At 39.1% G+C, this 16,408-nt stretch overlaps 1 protein-coding gene and 1 long non-coding RNA gene across 2 annotated transcripts in view; one reads left to right on the forward strand and one right to left on the reverse strand.

Moving 5' to 3' along the window:
* The window catches only part of LOC120405906, a 32,547-nt gene extending 26,134 nt beyond the window's left edge, over nucleotides 1–6,413 (forward strand). The window contains exon 9 of the mRNA XM_039539836.1: nucleotides 6,070–6,413. Within this exon, the coding sequence (XP_039395770.1) occupies nucleotides 6,070–6,398 (329 nt within the window). The 3' untranslated portion in view covers nucleotides 6,399–6,413. The remainder of the gene's footprint in view (nucleotides 1–6,069) is intronic.
* Nucleotides 3,066–13,609, reverse strand: LOC120405907. Its single transcript, XR_005598979.1, has 5 exons — nucleotides 13,512–13,609; nucleotides 11,299–11,443; nucleotides 8,566–8,687; nucleotides 7,177–7,230; nucleotides 3,066–3,545 (listed from the first exon to the last, which is right to left on the reverse strand). It is a non-coding gene; the product is annotated as an uncharacterized LOC120405907 (long non-coding RNA).
* Between the last annotated feature and the right edge of the window lie 2,799 nt (nucleotides 13,610–16,408).

A 16,408-nucleotide genomic window follows, 5' to 3' on the forward strand; every position in this document is an offset into this window, starting at 1 on the left:
CAGGTAAGGTAGATGAGTTTAGCAAATGTGTGTTGAATGCACTGATGTGGGCTGAGTGTGTGTTTGGTAGGCCAGAAAGAAGAGTGTAGCAGCAGCTGAGGAAGAAAACAGCGAGGGCCTGAAAGAAATTTGGCTATGGGCAGCGGAGTTGAAAACAGTGACCAGTGAGATCACAATGTGCATTGTGTGACAGCTTCTGGAGACCAGTTAAGTTGATGTAAGCAATGCAGTGTCTACACATTGACGTAGCAGACAACTTACATCGATGGGAGGAACACTCTAGTATAGAAACGAACATTGTTAAGTTGACGTAAGCTGCCTTACATCAACATAACTCTGTAGTGTATATCAGGCCTCAGTTGTCAAGGGAAGCTGGAAATCTTAGCAGTCTAAGAGGATATGAAGATAGTAGGAGCATTTGGTGCTTGGGTCACACTGGGAGGTGATGTGCATTTGTAGGCAAAGTACAGTAGCCACAATGATTGGAATTGAAGTTGTCATCAGCAGTTGACATTTAAATTGCCATTTTTAGGTTTTACAGCTAAAACACTACTTAAATGAAGAGGGCTGTTCACACTTCTGACATTGTCTGCAGCCGCAGCAAGTCACTCTTCTCATTTGGAAGTTTGTAACTATAAATACCAGAAATGTAATATTTTAATAAGGAAAAATTCTATGCTACTGGGTAATCATGACAAGGGATCCTGTCCTATATTTTGTGGCTGTGCAATTGCAGGCAGTTAACTTATCCCATGTTCAAAAGATATTCAGCCATTATGACTTTGCAGCAAAGTATTCAAATTAAACAAGAAGTACGTACCAGTTATCTGTTGTCAGTGCAATCAAGGAGCCATGTTTAAAAAAGTCAAGGAAATAAGCATTCAGTGGCATTCTTCTTCCTTGATTATAGTATTTCTCCAACCAACACAAAGGAGCATTTCTGACATTAACACCAATTGTATGCAAGACAGCCTGAGAAATACAGTACATCAATTGTTTTTCAAATGTTTGTATTTTTATACTTTTGGTGTGTCACTAATTACTGTATGCAATCTAGGATTTTAGACCTATTGCTAAAAGGAGTTGCATGACTATAATCTGTGCCACTCTGAAAATTTAGGATCATGTTGTCTGTGGGTTGATGTAGCAGACCCTTTGCACTTGCAGAGTTTCAATTTTCATTTTCTATGTTGAAGTAGCTGGGGTTTTGGCCTGTAACTGATATATCTTCTGAGCTCTATAGATGGCCACAAAGGCCCCATGCTGTTGCAGTAGCATACATGGCAGCGTGACTCTGGTCTGCCCTAGACTGCTCTCTCAACATTCAGCACTACCTTATCCATGAGATGTTTCTGAATTTGGGGTGGTTTTTGACTCATACAGAGAATGTGTTCAGCTCTGTCTGAAATGGGCTGAATATGAATTCCAAACTCAAACACCTTGAAACATGGAACAGTTTGGTGTTGGGCTTGTATTTCATGCTCCCAATTTTAGGAGCATTAGGAGGTGGGGATTTACTTTAGTCTATTATAGAAATAGGGGTCCTGATGTAGCCTGGGGATGGTCCTTGCACTGGACTGCACACTAAAGGGAGACAGCTTGCACTTCCTATATGTTGGGATTGAGTAGGGTTGCTGTGACAGTAGACTTAACTTATGCCATGACTGCTATAGCCTATAAGCCTCATAGCTTATGTAAGAACACCCCCAGCTAATGCCTTTTTCCACCGCCAACTTATTCTGTAGTTCCCTCTTTAGTGGAGGTCTTCACTAAGCATCTTTATGTCTACTTCATAATTGGTGCAAAGGGACCATAGAAGAGTTAAGAATTCCCACTCCCCCAGAATGAAATTCAGATGCAGAACATAAGAACGGCCCTACTGCATCAGACTAAAGGTCCATCTAGCCAAGTATCCTGTCTTCCAACAGTGGCCAATCTCAGGTGCTTCAGAGGGAATGAACAGAACAGGTAATCATCAAGTGATCCATCCCCTTCTGATTTTTGAGACCCTCTCTACAAAAAAAAATAAATAAAAATTACTTCATTAACATTCTCAGCATCAAATAAATCCTGGTCAACGGTTCCAGACAGGCATGTGAAAGGTGACACAGAAGCTATGCTTTTGGTGCTATTCATCAAATGAGATGTCAGTTCAGAATTATCACATTCTGTATGTGTAAAATCTAATAAGAACAAATTTTAAAATGTGAATGTAATACCTTCACAAGCTCAAGTGCCCTTTAATAATCAGTGCATTTTAAAAGCAGTTAATTTTTTTCATAAACATCTCAATTAGTGTGGAATTGTGTGCAAAGTATAAATCTCCCTAATGCTTCAAAAATTAAACCTAAGGTATCCTGTGTCTTGCTAAAACTGATTAAGACTTATCATATAGTTGATATTTTTAAAACTAAAATTAGCCACCTCAACTTAAATATTTTTTCCTGCTACCTTAAAAAAAAACCTTTAAACTAGGGTCAAAATAATAGTGGACATTAAACACACTGAAATATTGAGAAAATGGTTGTACTACAGGGTCACTGAAATATCTTTAAAGAGATATGATTGCAGTTCCTATAGTGAAAAGTGGATCCCAAGTAACAAAGGAACAGCTGTTCCTGAGATGATTAAAGAGAAGCCTGGTGAAGGTATCAACTACAAGTGTCAAGGAGAGGACAGCAACAGCAAAAAGGGAGGAGAGGGTCAGGAACAACAAAGACGGGGGGACTGGAGGAATGGAACCTGCAGAGGGTGGTACTGAGGCACTGATCCATGGGTGTGATCCTGCATTCCTTGCACATCAAAAATAATCCCTAATGTAAATGCCCAGTGTATTATGAAAGAGGCTGTTTTATAAAGCCACAATTTTCTCTTTGTGTTTTGTTGCACACACAAACCAGTCCAAGCTTCATTTTCCTGGTTTGTGACAGGGATAGCTCAGTGGTTAGAGCATTGGCCTGCTAAACCCAGGGTTGTGAGTTCAATCCTTGAGGGGGCCACTTAGGGATCTGGGGCAAAAATCAGTACTTGGTCCTGCTAGTGAAGGCAGGGGGCTGGACTTGATGACCTTTCAGGGTCCGTTCCAGGAGATTGGTATATCTCCAATTATTATTAATTTACAATTACTTGTGCCACAACTAAATAAATATTTTCCAATTAATCAGTATTGGGATTTCTCCAACAGTGCAAAGCAGTTCCTTAATTATTAACACTAATGCCACACTTCATAACTGAGCATGACTTTGGAAAGCTCAGTGGGTCACACCCAACTGCCTGAGAGCTGCAACATTCCATGGTTGTTAGGAATCAGTAGGAGCCTAGATGGAAAGGAAGGAGTAGCCCATCTAGAGTTGAACGGTGGTTCCTGCTGCTGCTGCCATCTTCTCCCTGCTTTGCCTCTTACTTAAGTCTGTGACCCGATCACACTGGAAGTCTGTTGAGATCCTGCTATCCATCTAGAGGAGCATGGACCTGATGATGGTGGTGAGGCCAGTCAGCTTTCCGCCAGCTCTAGTGACTGCTTGTCATCCCTCTGTGGGAGTTGTCTGCAGAATAAGGTAGTCATCACTGGATCAATGACATTTGGGTCACATTTTCAGCCTTATCTTTCCTATCATTAGGCCTAGACCCTTTCTTTAAATGAAAGCTGAGGTTCTGATGTCAACACATGGCTGACAGCTATGCCCAAGGGATGTGGGCATTATGTATTTGCCTTAAACTTGCCCTGCTCAGAGCTTTGTTGGAATCCTACTGAGAAGGAGGCAAAGCTCAGGTGCCACTAGGAGCCTATCAGTGCATGTGATCACATTTTGAACATTAGCACAGTGTATTGTGAGTGACATCTCATTTGAACATCTCAGATCGGAAGAGTGGTTTGTAGGTGGAACCTGGAAGAGTACCTACTATTTTTTTCTCCCCAATTTGAGCCCTGCCCAGCAATACCAGCTCCCTCCTCTTACAGCCTCTCACATCAAGACCACCAGCCCCCCTCACCTAGATGACTCTCCCAACTCAGAAACATCATTCTCTTCTCCCCATCCTCAAAAGCATCAACACACTCTCCCAGAAGCCTCACCCCCACCTTTTTTGGTTTGCAATCCACAAAATGGCAGAAAAAAACCTACCCCATGATCAAAATTTTTGTGACACTAACAGACTGGTCAACTTGGATATGACCCATAACAATTAAACAAGAGTCATTGAAATGTAACCAAGACAAAATACTTGTCTATGGATTTCAAAGATATGTCCCAGACCAGCAATCATGAACCCATTTATTTGTAGTAATAGAAATCAAGGGTAGATGCTAAGTGTATTTGTCTGTGTTTATCTATAGCTTGTTAGAAGTTTAACAAATGTAATAAGATCAGCTTGTAGATGCTAATTCCCTTTCATGTCTTAATGGCCCTATTATGGAGGTGGATGATTCAGTCACCCTTAAAATTAAAGATATAAGATACTGTAGAACTAAAATTATTATTTACATTATTTTCAGCTTAATTATCTATGCTATAATGAACTGTCTTGATAGTTTGAATGGCTAATTGCCCTATGTTAATGAATGCAACTAGTCTGCCTGTGTATGCACAGGAAATAGAAGATTAGCTTCAAAGCAACAACATGCACAGCTATTCTTCATTTGGGGAAGGTCCTGCTGTGACAATTGCTGTCAAGACGCTTATCAGCTTGTAGAGGACTATAAAGTAAGCTTCGGGACTGATCCTTTTTATCTCAGGTCTGCTTAAACTTTAACAGGGAAGGTCTAAGCCACAACACTAAGGTCTCCAGGTTTATTCTGGATTTACCCTGGAATGCTCATAAAAAATCTAAACAAACTCTACACCTGGACTGCCTATTGCACTATAACTTTTTTAATTGATTCCAGATAGACTTTTACAAATCACCAGCCTCAGCATCTCTGCTATGAAACGAACATGAGGACTTTTCACATCTCTGTACATATACTGATCTCTTAACCACTGCAACACTTTTCCTTCTTTTTCCTTTTATTATTAAAACCTTTAGTTTTAATTACTGGCATCTGAGTGATTATTGGGTAAGATCTGAGACTCATATTAACCTGGGGATCAGTGTCCAGTCCTTTGGGATTGATGAACCTCACATATGGTGAATCAGATTTTCTATTACCTCTCACTAAATTAAACTGCTGTCTAGATGGGATGGGGGAGGGGGCATCAAGGGCTGGAATGCTTAAAGGTAACTGTATTTGGCTTCTTGGTAACCAGTGTGGTATTACAGAAGCCGTTTTCTTATTGGCTTGGTGAATCTAACTATAGAATAAATCACCAGTTTTGGGGGTTGTCTACCCTATTCTTTGCAGTCTGCCCTGAGTATAGCATCCGCAGTGTGGCCCATGGAGGCACCCAGTCACACCTTTGTACCCATATCATGGGATATGATGGGCTGTAGGATGATTTTGTTGACCATTTTGTTTGTAACAGATCAAAAGAAGCTGAGAACCATTACACTAATGTGAAAAGGGATTAGACATATGGAATGAATACAGTTAAATCTACAATTCATGTGCTGCCTCATCTAAAAAAAAAATCTCGACTTGTACCCAGTAGGGCTATCTTAGCCTTTATTATATTCAGCTTTAATGCAAGGAACCTACAGGCCTATATCCTGTAAGACATTAGCTTAAGCAAGTTAGCATAAGTATAGTAGGCCTGTGACATTTGGTAGAGATAAATGGTTTGACAGTTACTCTTAGATAGCTTATGTAATGGTCGGAGTTGGAACTTAATGGTAAACGGCAACCACAGGAACACTATAAGAATTGGAAGTAATAACTGTAAACCAGCTTAAGCAAGAAGCAACGGATTTGATAATGAGCTAAATGACATTCATATGTATTAATATGTTAATTTATAGAATAAGTACACCTCAGTATTATGTGGGTGAGAAAGTTAGATTTGGGCATGGAAGGTTGAGCACTATCATGAATATTCATGATGGTGCTCAGGCCCTATAAGAGGACAAACCACCAAGTACAGTTAGCTTGGCTTCTCCATCATTGTTAGCTTTTTCGATCATTTGACTCTTTAGCTCTACCATCAATCTGGGGCATTGATGAACCTGGACCATCTGACTCATTTGGCATGCGAGAGACAGGGCTGGTACTTTGTCTCTTACCACCGCTCATCAAGGAACACTGTAAGTATGCAAAACTAAGAGATTATGCAAAGAATGATACCACAAAAATCCCCAATACAGTATTACTCCTATCTTTCTCTTTGGCATGGAGGGTCCTTGCCATACACCCTGAGGGTTCCTGCAAGATATGGAACTCATTGGTTTTAGTTCTGTGTAGCCTGATTCTTGGACCAAAACCTTCTGATCAATTGACAATTAATACAAATATTCTGAATCTTTAAAAAGGGTCAGGCAACACCCTAAAATACTAAATTTTTAGGGGGGGGGTTATAAGGTAAAATATCCATCCTTGTCAAACAAGGCAACATTTAATTAGTCCACTTAACATCTTTCTTTCCAGGAAGCCATATGATAATATAATATGCCAGTCAAGCAATTTGACTAGGTGGAAATCTAGTGCTTTGTAATCTTACAATGTCTTTTCATATTGCTTTCTGATTGCCAAAGATTGCTTATTGGCTTATGAGGAATTCAATTGTTTTACTCCTGATACAATGCTCATCTATAATGGGTTACCTATCTATTTCATTAGGACGATGTGAGGATTAATGTTTGTAGTACACCCTGAAAACCATTATTGTATCATAACATACCTCAGAAGTTCTGACTGGATTTTTAAGCTGACAGATAATTGCCTGTTTAGCTCTTTTCAACACAAGTCAAGGCAAATTAGGGGTTCTGGCACTTTTTTTCCTTTCATAAAGGAGTACCTTTCATTTAATTCTTACTCCCTGAATCCTGAAAGGATAGCAGCTAACCTATGTGCCACATCCCTGCACCCCATAACACCTCCAATATCTCAATATAATCCACAGCTATAGTCCCTACTATAGAATGAAAGAAGCAATGCAATTTATATCTCTGTATTAGCTTGGCTTAATTCACCAGCCTTTAGTTGCATAACATTACACTCACCTAAGTCCCCATTATCAAAACTATCAGACATTCACAATATAGTTTGTATCCACATTAATATGCATATGTGTTTCCAGTGCCTACCTATCCTTGATAAAGGAAGTTGGTATTCTTGTTCCATGTCAGCCAGCTTGGCTACTGTTAGAAGAAAACAACCAAAATTCTTCTTTATTTTGCAGTTGTATTAATGAACAGGAGCAGCAAACTCTTCTGGGGTCTTATAGAAACACCTAAAATAACATATAGCTTATTACCTTATTTAGGTAAACTATTTCTGTGTATCTGAGGAGCATTAGTCCTACCTTGATGCATACACACAACATTTGTGAAGATTACAAGCACACACTGGAAAGACTATAGTGCCAAATACCTTGGCCCAAATCTTCAAAATGCCCAACTTTAGACACCTAGAGTTGGTCTACAATGGACAGAACTTAAAGCTGAACATGGCTTTCACGCAACAATGTATGGAATTTCCTGCGCTTCTACTCACAGAGAGCTCAACATATAATTCAATTTGATATGAGGGATTCATGCTGGTGCAAATGGCGTGGGGGTATGGGGCGGTGATTGCACATAGCTCAAGAACCCACAGGTTTTTGCCAGCGCTGCACATCTCAGTGCCTGACCTTCCACAGGCACCCTAGCAACATGAATGTTTCTGCTGCTTTGCTGCCACTGGTCACAACTGTCCAATACCATCTATGAGGTTAGAAGCTATAAACTGAAAATTAAAAATGTTCTTTTCCTGCTTGGATATTAAAAAATTGGCTAGAGGAGTAGCTCCACATACACTCGCTGCTCACCAGTTCTGTCCTTTTATCCCATCCCCATCTGGTTTAATCCAAAATCACTTGGAGTCCCGAATTGTTTGTGTGGAAGAGTACCAGTAACTACATTCTATATAGGCTCCCCTTTTCTGCCCTCCCCCTGTGCATAATCAACATTATTGCCCATCTTATCACATTATCACACTTCTAAAAGGTTTGACCCTAAGTTTGGATCTAGGTGTATCAAAGAAAAGGTTAAAACCTCTATAGCCAATGCGCTGCTAGTCAATTTGTAAATTTCACAGATGATAGCACTTTAGACTGGAGGTCAAAATTAGAATGTGGGGAAAGAGATACATGAACAGTGTTTGGAATTTTTAGTAAAGAACGATTTAATCAACACACTTAAAAGATAAATTACCAGCATGACAAGAACTGTGTAGGCAGCTGTGTCATCTCTGAAATACTTAGATAGTTTGATATTATTCACATAAGCCAGGATCTACTGGCCCTTTCTTGGTTAATTACTATGGCTTTATAGTCCTTAGTAATTAGATATTTCAAAAAGGAATTGTCTTTTCACTATATGTATGTACAGTCTTTAGAATAATGGACCATGATCCCTAATTGGGGCTTGTAAGCATTACCACAATGCAAATAATAAATTATTAATTAAATGAAATAATAAATGTTTTTTCTTTACATTTCACTGGTGAGATGTTCTTCTAAATTTCGTAGCACAGGCTGGTAGATATCTCCTTCCAAATAAGTTTGCTAGCACTAGCATTAGTTGTTCCATCACATCATCAGAAAAAACAGTCGAGCCTATTTCAGACAGAAAGTACAATAAATATGCAAAATAAGAACACTCTCTTTAACCTTTAAACACACACTTCTAACTTGAAGTCTAGTCATTTTAAAAATTAATTCAATGTAGTTTCATGTTCTATACCTGTCCATGAGCTTCTGTACTAATTGTAGTAATTTTTACAGTCACTTTTCCTGATTTTAAAAATTGTTTTTCTCTTCATGTTGCTGTGTGAAAGACCCACACAAACAACAAGGGAAACTGGCCAACTCATTTACTGTTACATACAAAAAGCTACATTAAAGGTGCTGTACTGGAGAAGGCAGAGGGTTAGAGCTTCAATACTGTAGTAATGCCTCACCACAAAAGAGGTGATAGAAATTGAAATGAGGCTGCCACTGCACAAAAACAAAATCAAAATTATAGTTATAGAACAAAATGCTCAGAAGAAACAACCACCAACTTGTTCTGCCACCAGAGGCAGAAAATCTGGTGTCCTGAATTGAAGAGTGGGGTTTAGTCCTGGAGTTTCCAGCATCAACACCAGACCAGTTCTGAATCCCACAAGTGACAGGCATTACCCATTAGTGAAGAATGAGGAAAGAAAGAAACATGCACACCAGTTAATATTTCCTTATCTTGAAGGTAAAGTTAAAGGCTTATATTTTCAAAAACAGCTTTCACTGTTTCAAGTGCAATATTGATTAGCTTACCAGTATCTATCAAAGGCTGGGGTTTGGATAAAAGCTAGCTGGCTAAGTCTGAACCTGTATAAGACTGAAGTGGTACTGAAGGCTTTAAGAAAGTGTCATGGTTACAGGAATAGCTGCACCTCTGGCACAATTTAAAAAGGATCTTCGTTTCTTGATATAATTGCTGTCTATCAATACATTCAGAATGTGGTGGGGGCAAACACCAGGGAGGAAGAAGAGCTATTTAAGCTAAGGATAATATTGGCACAAAAACAAATGAGTATAAATTAGCCATGAATAAATTTAGGCTGGAAATTAGAAGAGACTTTCTAACTTCAGAGGAGCGAGGTTCTGGAAGAGCCTCCCAACTGGAGTTGTGGGGGCAACAACCTAAACAGTTTTAAAACGGAGCTTGATAAATGTATGAATGGGATTTTACGACAGGGTTGCTTGCAGTGACCCAGGATGTCACTTCCAGGCCTATGCCCTTGCCAGAGTTCCTTTGTCCTGGTCCTGTCTGTTCCTTTTCCTGTCCTATTCCAAACCAGTTTTATAGTTTGGCTGGAGAGGAGGTAAAATAAAAACTAGTAGTTAAGAGTTGTTAAGGGACAATTCCAGAACTGTTTTCTGAGAGGTGGCTATCTTGAGCCATTCTCTTCCTTTTTGCCTGTTTTTCCCAGACAGCCTTCTCTTGAATTAACCTAATATAGTTATAGAGAAAACATCCTTACAATCTACAATTCTGGAATATGCCTTTCCTAACCACTCTCCCTATTGTGTCGTTTGACAGAGTCTGCCTTTGTTGACTTCATGGCATGCTGCAAGGCCTCTGTATTTTCTCAGGGAGCGGGTTTACGAGGGTACAAGTGTATTGAGAGGAAAACATTTATTTCTTTGTTGTAAACTGGGACTTTTTTGTACTTTGATCCAATGTAACGGTAATGGATGTATTTCTTCCAAAAATAATGTATACATACCTACAGGCTGATGTACATGATTTGAAGAAATTTAAATAAACACACACACACAGGAAATATGCATTAATACTCTGATTCTGGAAAGCATTTAAATATGAATGATTGGCTAATTTACTGAAATTTAGCATATACAATATTTGTGGTTTTATCCTGATGAACTCCATTGTGTAAAACAAATATTTATTCATCAGAATGTCTTATTCTCTAGTCTGATAGTTTGAAGACAGAATCTATCTTATCAAAAAGCCAAATACAGAATTATTGCTATAAGGCACTTGAACCCATGCTTAAATTCATTCCTATTCAAGAAAGCACTTAAGCATGTGCCTTGTCATGTATCAGTGGAACTTAATCAATATTAAATTTAACATGGCAGTCATTGTTACATAAAGTTGAGTATGTGCTAAACGCTTTCCTACATAGATACACTTTCCTGAAATGACACCATATGGCTATTTTGTGATGCATACAAGACTGGGAAAGTCACGCTAGCTCCAAAGTGAGTTAATCAATTAATCAAAAAAAATACAAGTCCCAGATCAGCAACTGATAGAGCTGTGCAATGAGGAGAGGTCACGGGAATGAATTCCTTGCCTTCTACACTCCATAATTCCCAATGGATGGGTAAATCATCCTCTCCCCTCAGGCCATAGAGTCTGCAGGAATTACAAGAAGCTCTAATGCTGGAGTAACTCTCCTGCCTGGATCTCAGTAAACTCAGTGGGAGGGTGAATGAATCTGGATCCATCTTAAAAATAAAAATCAAAGGGAGGTGAAGGCACTCAGCATCTCTTTAGAGGTGCTCTGTATCTTGCAGAACCAGGCTTTCAATTTAGACAAGTTTCATGACAGATTAAGCACAGAATTACAAAGTACAGCGATATCACGCATACTAATCCTATATTTAAATGTTTAAAAACAAAAGCAAAAGTTATGTTTATCAATAATGAATGACTCACTTCTTTATCCACAGCTTTAGAATTAGCATAAGTATTGTCTGGCGGGACTTTAGTAAGCTTTTCAAGTCTTTTCTTTAAATGTTGTTTTTCATTCAAATTAAAGATCACTCTCTCAAGTTTAATGGAAGACTTCTTTTTTAGGTTACTGTATAAAACATACAATTTTTAAAAAGTATTTTTTGTAATTAAAATTGATTACAAAGTACTCTTTTGACTTTTCAACTTTTAAATATGCATTTCCTTTTCAAGTGACTCATAAATTAAGATCTCAAAACTAATGTAAATTCACAAATCATTAAATATATATCAATTGAATTTTATATCATCACCTTCATACAAAGCAACAGAAACATTTTAAAGGATAAGGCAGAATATAAAGTGACTTATACAGGCAAAAAGGATAATGATATACAAAAATGGAGGAAACTGAAAAGAAAGCAGAAATGTAAAAGTGCAAAAAATACAATATTCTTGCAAATTAAGGATAAGTACTCTATTGTAAAGTAAGAGAAAGAATGAAAGAATGCTACAGTAGTGTGGGAAGAGAAAGGTGAAAGGGGTTTTATATTAGTTATATGCTAACATGAACTGGAAGATTTAAAGTCATGAATTTGAAAAAGGAAGAGTGACATTGAGCCAGATATGTAAAGGTATTCAGGTGCCTAAAGATAGGAATCTACTATGATTTTCAAGAGCACCTAGGTGCCTAACTCCCATTTAAATAAATTAAATTTCATCATGACATCAGACCCCACCCCCAATGTACACTCCAGAAGGTTACAGAGATGGCACCTAGACACTTTTGAAAATCCCATTAGGCACTTATATGTATCTTTAGGTGCCTAAATACCTTTAAAAATCTGGGTCTTAGTGGTTGACAAAAATAAGCAAGTTCCAGATAGACAATGGAGCAGAAATGAATGAGCTGCTCTCAACTGTAGACACATTCAATGCAGGAAGGGAATTGGGGGGGTAGGGATAGCTCAGTGGTTTGTGCATTGGCCTGCTAAACCCAGAGTTGTGAGTTCAATCCTTGAGGGAGTCACTTATGGATTTGGGGCAAAAATCAGTACTTGGTCATGCTTAGAGAAGGCAGGGGGGGCTGGACTTGATGACCTTTCAAGGTCCCTTCCAGTTCTAGGAGATTGGTATATCTCCAATTATTAATTAAATTACACTTAAGATTCATTCACTTTGAAGTAACATACTCTTCATGGAACAATCACCACCTCAGTCCACATGAGCCCATGCTCCAGGGGTCCATCCTTTAAGCTCAGGTTGTAGGAGAAGGCTGGCTATATTGGAAAGCAGCTATGAAAAGAAAAGCATTTTTTCTGCCAAAATGCCTGGCCCATAGTTTGAAGTGAAATTCTGTGCTGCACTCTAAACATCACAAAACTCACAGCACCTCCCAATCCTAGGCTGCCCTGGGGGGCTGAAGAGGCCTCCAGCATAACTTTGACAGCCCTGGGGGCCTGGCTAAGTTAAGGAAGCCTCCTAAGACTACCCTATGGACTGCAGCACTACTTGGAATCTCCACATTGCTGTTTGTTGTAGCACTGCCTCCTGCACCTTCTGTGCTAGAGTTTGCAAACAGGTACTTGGAAAGCAGCCTTATGGCTGTCTTCTACAGTGCCTGCTCTAGAAGAATCCTCATAAAGGAGCTTTTAATGGCCCCTTTATGCTGTCTGTCCTTTTTACATGGTGCAAAGGGGCCAAAGCAGGGCTGAGGATCTCAAATCTGGCATGTACTTTTCTTGAGTCTGATGTCATGACTATATATTTAATTACATAATGTTACATCTGCCATGTCTGAATTTGAAAAGTTCAATTTTGATTTGGGGGACTCAGACAGGAGTTGTTTGGACATCACAAAAATCACTCTGCTCTGTTGATTATGTATAGTTAGGCTAAATGATAATAAAGGAGCAGGATAGCATTAGTATTTGAAGGATGTAAATAACAAGGTTTTTTAGGCCATATAGGTAGCCTGCCAAAGGAAATGGTGGAAACCATCATGCCTCCCTTGCCCATTTCATCTGTTTGTCTGTTACATCCACTTGTTATTCCCAGTATTAAAATTATAAACTCGCTGAAGCACAAATTGTCTCATGCTATGTGTTTTTACAGCATCAAACTCAATTAGGCCCTGATCCTGATTCAGGCCTCTGATCACTAACAGAATAAAATAATAAATATATAGTAATACTTACACAGCCAGACATTTCCGTAGAGTTTTATTCATTTTTCTTAATTTGTCTATTAAACTTTTTATTTTTTTCTCAGTATTTGGATCTCATTCACGCCTTTGTTTTTTCATCAAATTATAAAATGCATCCATGACTCTTCTTTCTACTGAATGAATGTTAAACCTTAACAAAAACTGTAGTAAGATTAGTTAATGCTGATTGTTAAAGAGATACAGTTTTTAAACAAGGTACTTATGTCATACTGTTAGAGTAATAGTCACAAGTAGGTCTTGTAATCTGTCAGTTAATTCTATAAATTAGAAATATGTCCCTATCTCTATTAATCAAATCACTTAAGCATATGCTTAACATTAAACATATGATTAGTACTATTGACATCAATGGAATTACTCAAATACTTAAAAAGTTTAGCATGTTGTGATGATGCGGTTCTGGCGGGATCCAACTGAGAGTACCAATTCAGGACCAATTGCTCAAACAGGGCAATCACAGCCCTAGGCTGGGGTTTTTCCACCTCTAAGGCAAACCAAACCAGCCAGACAAAAGGGACTTTGGTTTCACCCTACTGGCTAACCACAAGTCACACAAGCAATTTCCTTAGACACTCCAGTCTCCCAGTATCACCACCAGTGCACTCGTCCTGGGGAGGAATGGTTATGAAAACCAACACCCCAATAAAAGTAAAAGGTTCTCTCGATCCCAAAGAATCAAGCCCCAGATCCAGGTCAATATACACATCAGATCTTACCCACAAATCACGCTGTTGCCAATCCTTTAGAATCTAAAATCTAAAGGTTTATTTACAAAGGGAAAAAGGTAGAGATGAGAGCTAGAATTGGTTAAGTGGAATCAATTACATACAGTAATGGCAAAGTTCTTAGTTCAGGCTTGCAGCAGTGATGGAATAAACTGCAGGTTCAAATCAAGTCTCTGGAGAACATCCTCTGCTGGGATGGGACCTCAGTCCTTTGTGCAGAGCTTCAGCTTGTAGCAAAGTCCCTCCAGAGGTAAGAAGCAGGGTTGAAGACAAGATGGAGACGATGCATCAGCCTTATATAGGCTTTTCCAGGTATAAGAACCTCTTTGTCCTTACTGTGGAAAATTACAGCAAAATGGAGTCTGGAGTCACATGGGCCAGTCCCTGCATACTTCGCTGAGTCACAAGGCGTGTTTGCCTCCTCTCCATGGATCAATTGTGTAGCTGATGGTCCTTAATGGGCCATCAAGCAGACTAAGCAGAGCTAACACCAACTTGTCTGGGATATCACCCAGAAGCACATTACCAACTTGAAATACAGACAGTATAGAGCCAATATACATAACTTCAACTAAAAATGATACATGCACACAGACAGCATAATCATAACCAGCAACCCATAACCTGGTCTTAGACACCTTATATGACCCCCTTTACCTAAGATTTGGTGCCACTACAGGACCTTGGTTGCAACCCATGTTCTATATGGTCCCCCTTTATATCAATAACGTCACACCCCCAACGCAAAATTGATGCAGGAAGGGATGTCACAAACATCGCTGACTGCATCCCAAGAGCCCCCTTTCCTTGGGTCTGTCTCACTACAGCTAGTGTTGGGCTAGAGGCCGTACCAGCGTATAACAGAAATGGTTTATCAAAGTCATGTTCAATAACATGATTGAATCTCTTTACAAACTTAAGGTAAAACCTGGTCTGAACAACAACGGATTGGATCTGCTTTTGCAGCAGGGTTCCTGTATGTTTCATGTGATCTTGCCAAGAGCTAAAGAACAGAGCTACTTTATCCATACAAATTTTGGCAAATGTTTGGAGCCCAATTAACATCAAGTTAAGATAGATATTAATGTTTATAGTACAGGAATCTTGGCATTTAGCCATAAAATTAATTTGGTAGTGTGCCTTAGTTTCCCTTTTTATACAGCACTTTAGGTCTGGAGTGTCTTTTCTTCTATGAAAAGTTCCAAGATTGTCTACAGGCATTAACAGTGAAACATTAGTATAACATGGCCTTTTAACATAAAGTATGTCTTCATGCATTACTCTCAGCATGTTTAAGGGATTTTCCACAAGATTAGGCACATTGCACATTTTTACATTTCTTGGTAATAGCAACACATTAGTAACAAACATTACCATTAGCAATAACAACAAATTTATTGCAAGTGTCCATCTACAATCATGTTTGTCACACCACACCTTTGGCTCAATACCATTGGGGTTTGGGCATTTTAGGGTTAACTTGTGGCTTCCCTTTGCAAAGTTCAGTTTTTTCTTTCCTCCTTGTCCTGCAGGATTAAACCCTGATTTCTCTTGCTTAACAGAATTCACTGGCTAATGGGGTGGGCTCTGTTTGCTAACAGCTATTAGCAAGTCTTTCTTCTCCCTGCCAGCCAAGTAATTTGCATTAACACAAACACTAGCTTTTAACTCCTTAGCTGCTATGGATTCCAATGCTGGACTTTGTCTTACAGAGATACCACACAAATTCAAAGGGTCTGAGGGTGAGAGCTGTCTTGTTCTCCCCTGTATCTTTAAGAGTTCAGCCATAACACTGTTCTGCTCTGGAACACCAGTAACCCAATCTATCCTCAGACCCTGAAGCACAGACTGCTCACTCACAGATTCAGCATGGAGACATTCCTGTTCCAACACCATTGTCTTCCCAACACGCTGGCCACACACAGCCACCTGGTTATATGGCTGCTCAACTTTCTTAATAGCTTCTACTTCATCTGAGACCTTTTCAAAGCTGCCCACACTGGATCTTTCAAAAGGAAAGTCAGTGGATCCATTCACAACAGAAAATTTCTGGCTGTTAGGAACTAAAACTTTCTTGATTAAATCACTTTCACACTCTTCAGTTGCAGTAAACTGCTTGCACAGATTACCATGAGGATTCCTT

This window comes from Mauremys reevesii, linkage group 5 (genome assembly GCF_016161935.1).
Source record: "Mauremys reevesii isolate NIE-2019 linkage group 5, ASM1616193v1, whole genome shotgun sequence".
Classification (NCBI taxonomy): domain Eukaryota; kingdom Metazoa; phylum Chordata; order Testudines; family Geoemydidae; genus Mauremys; species Mauremys reevesii.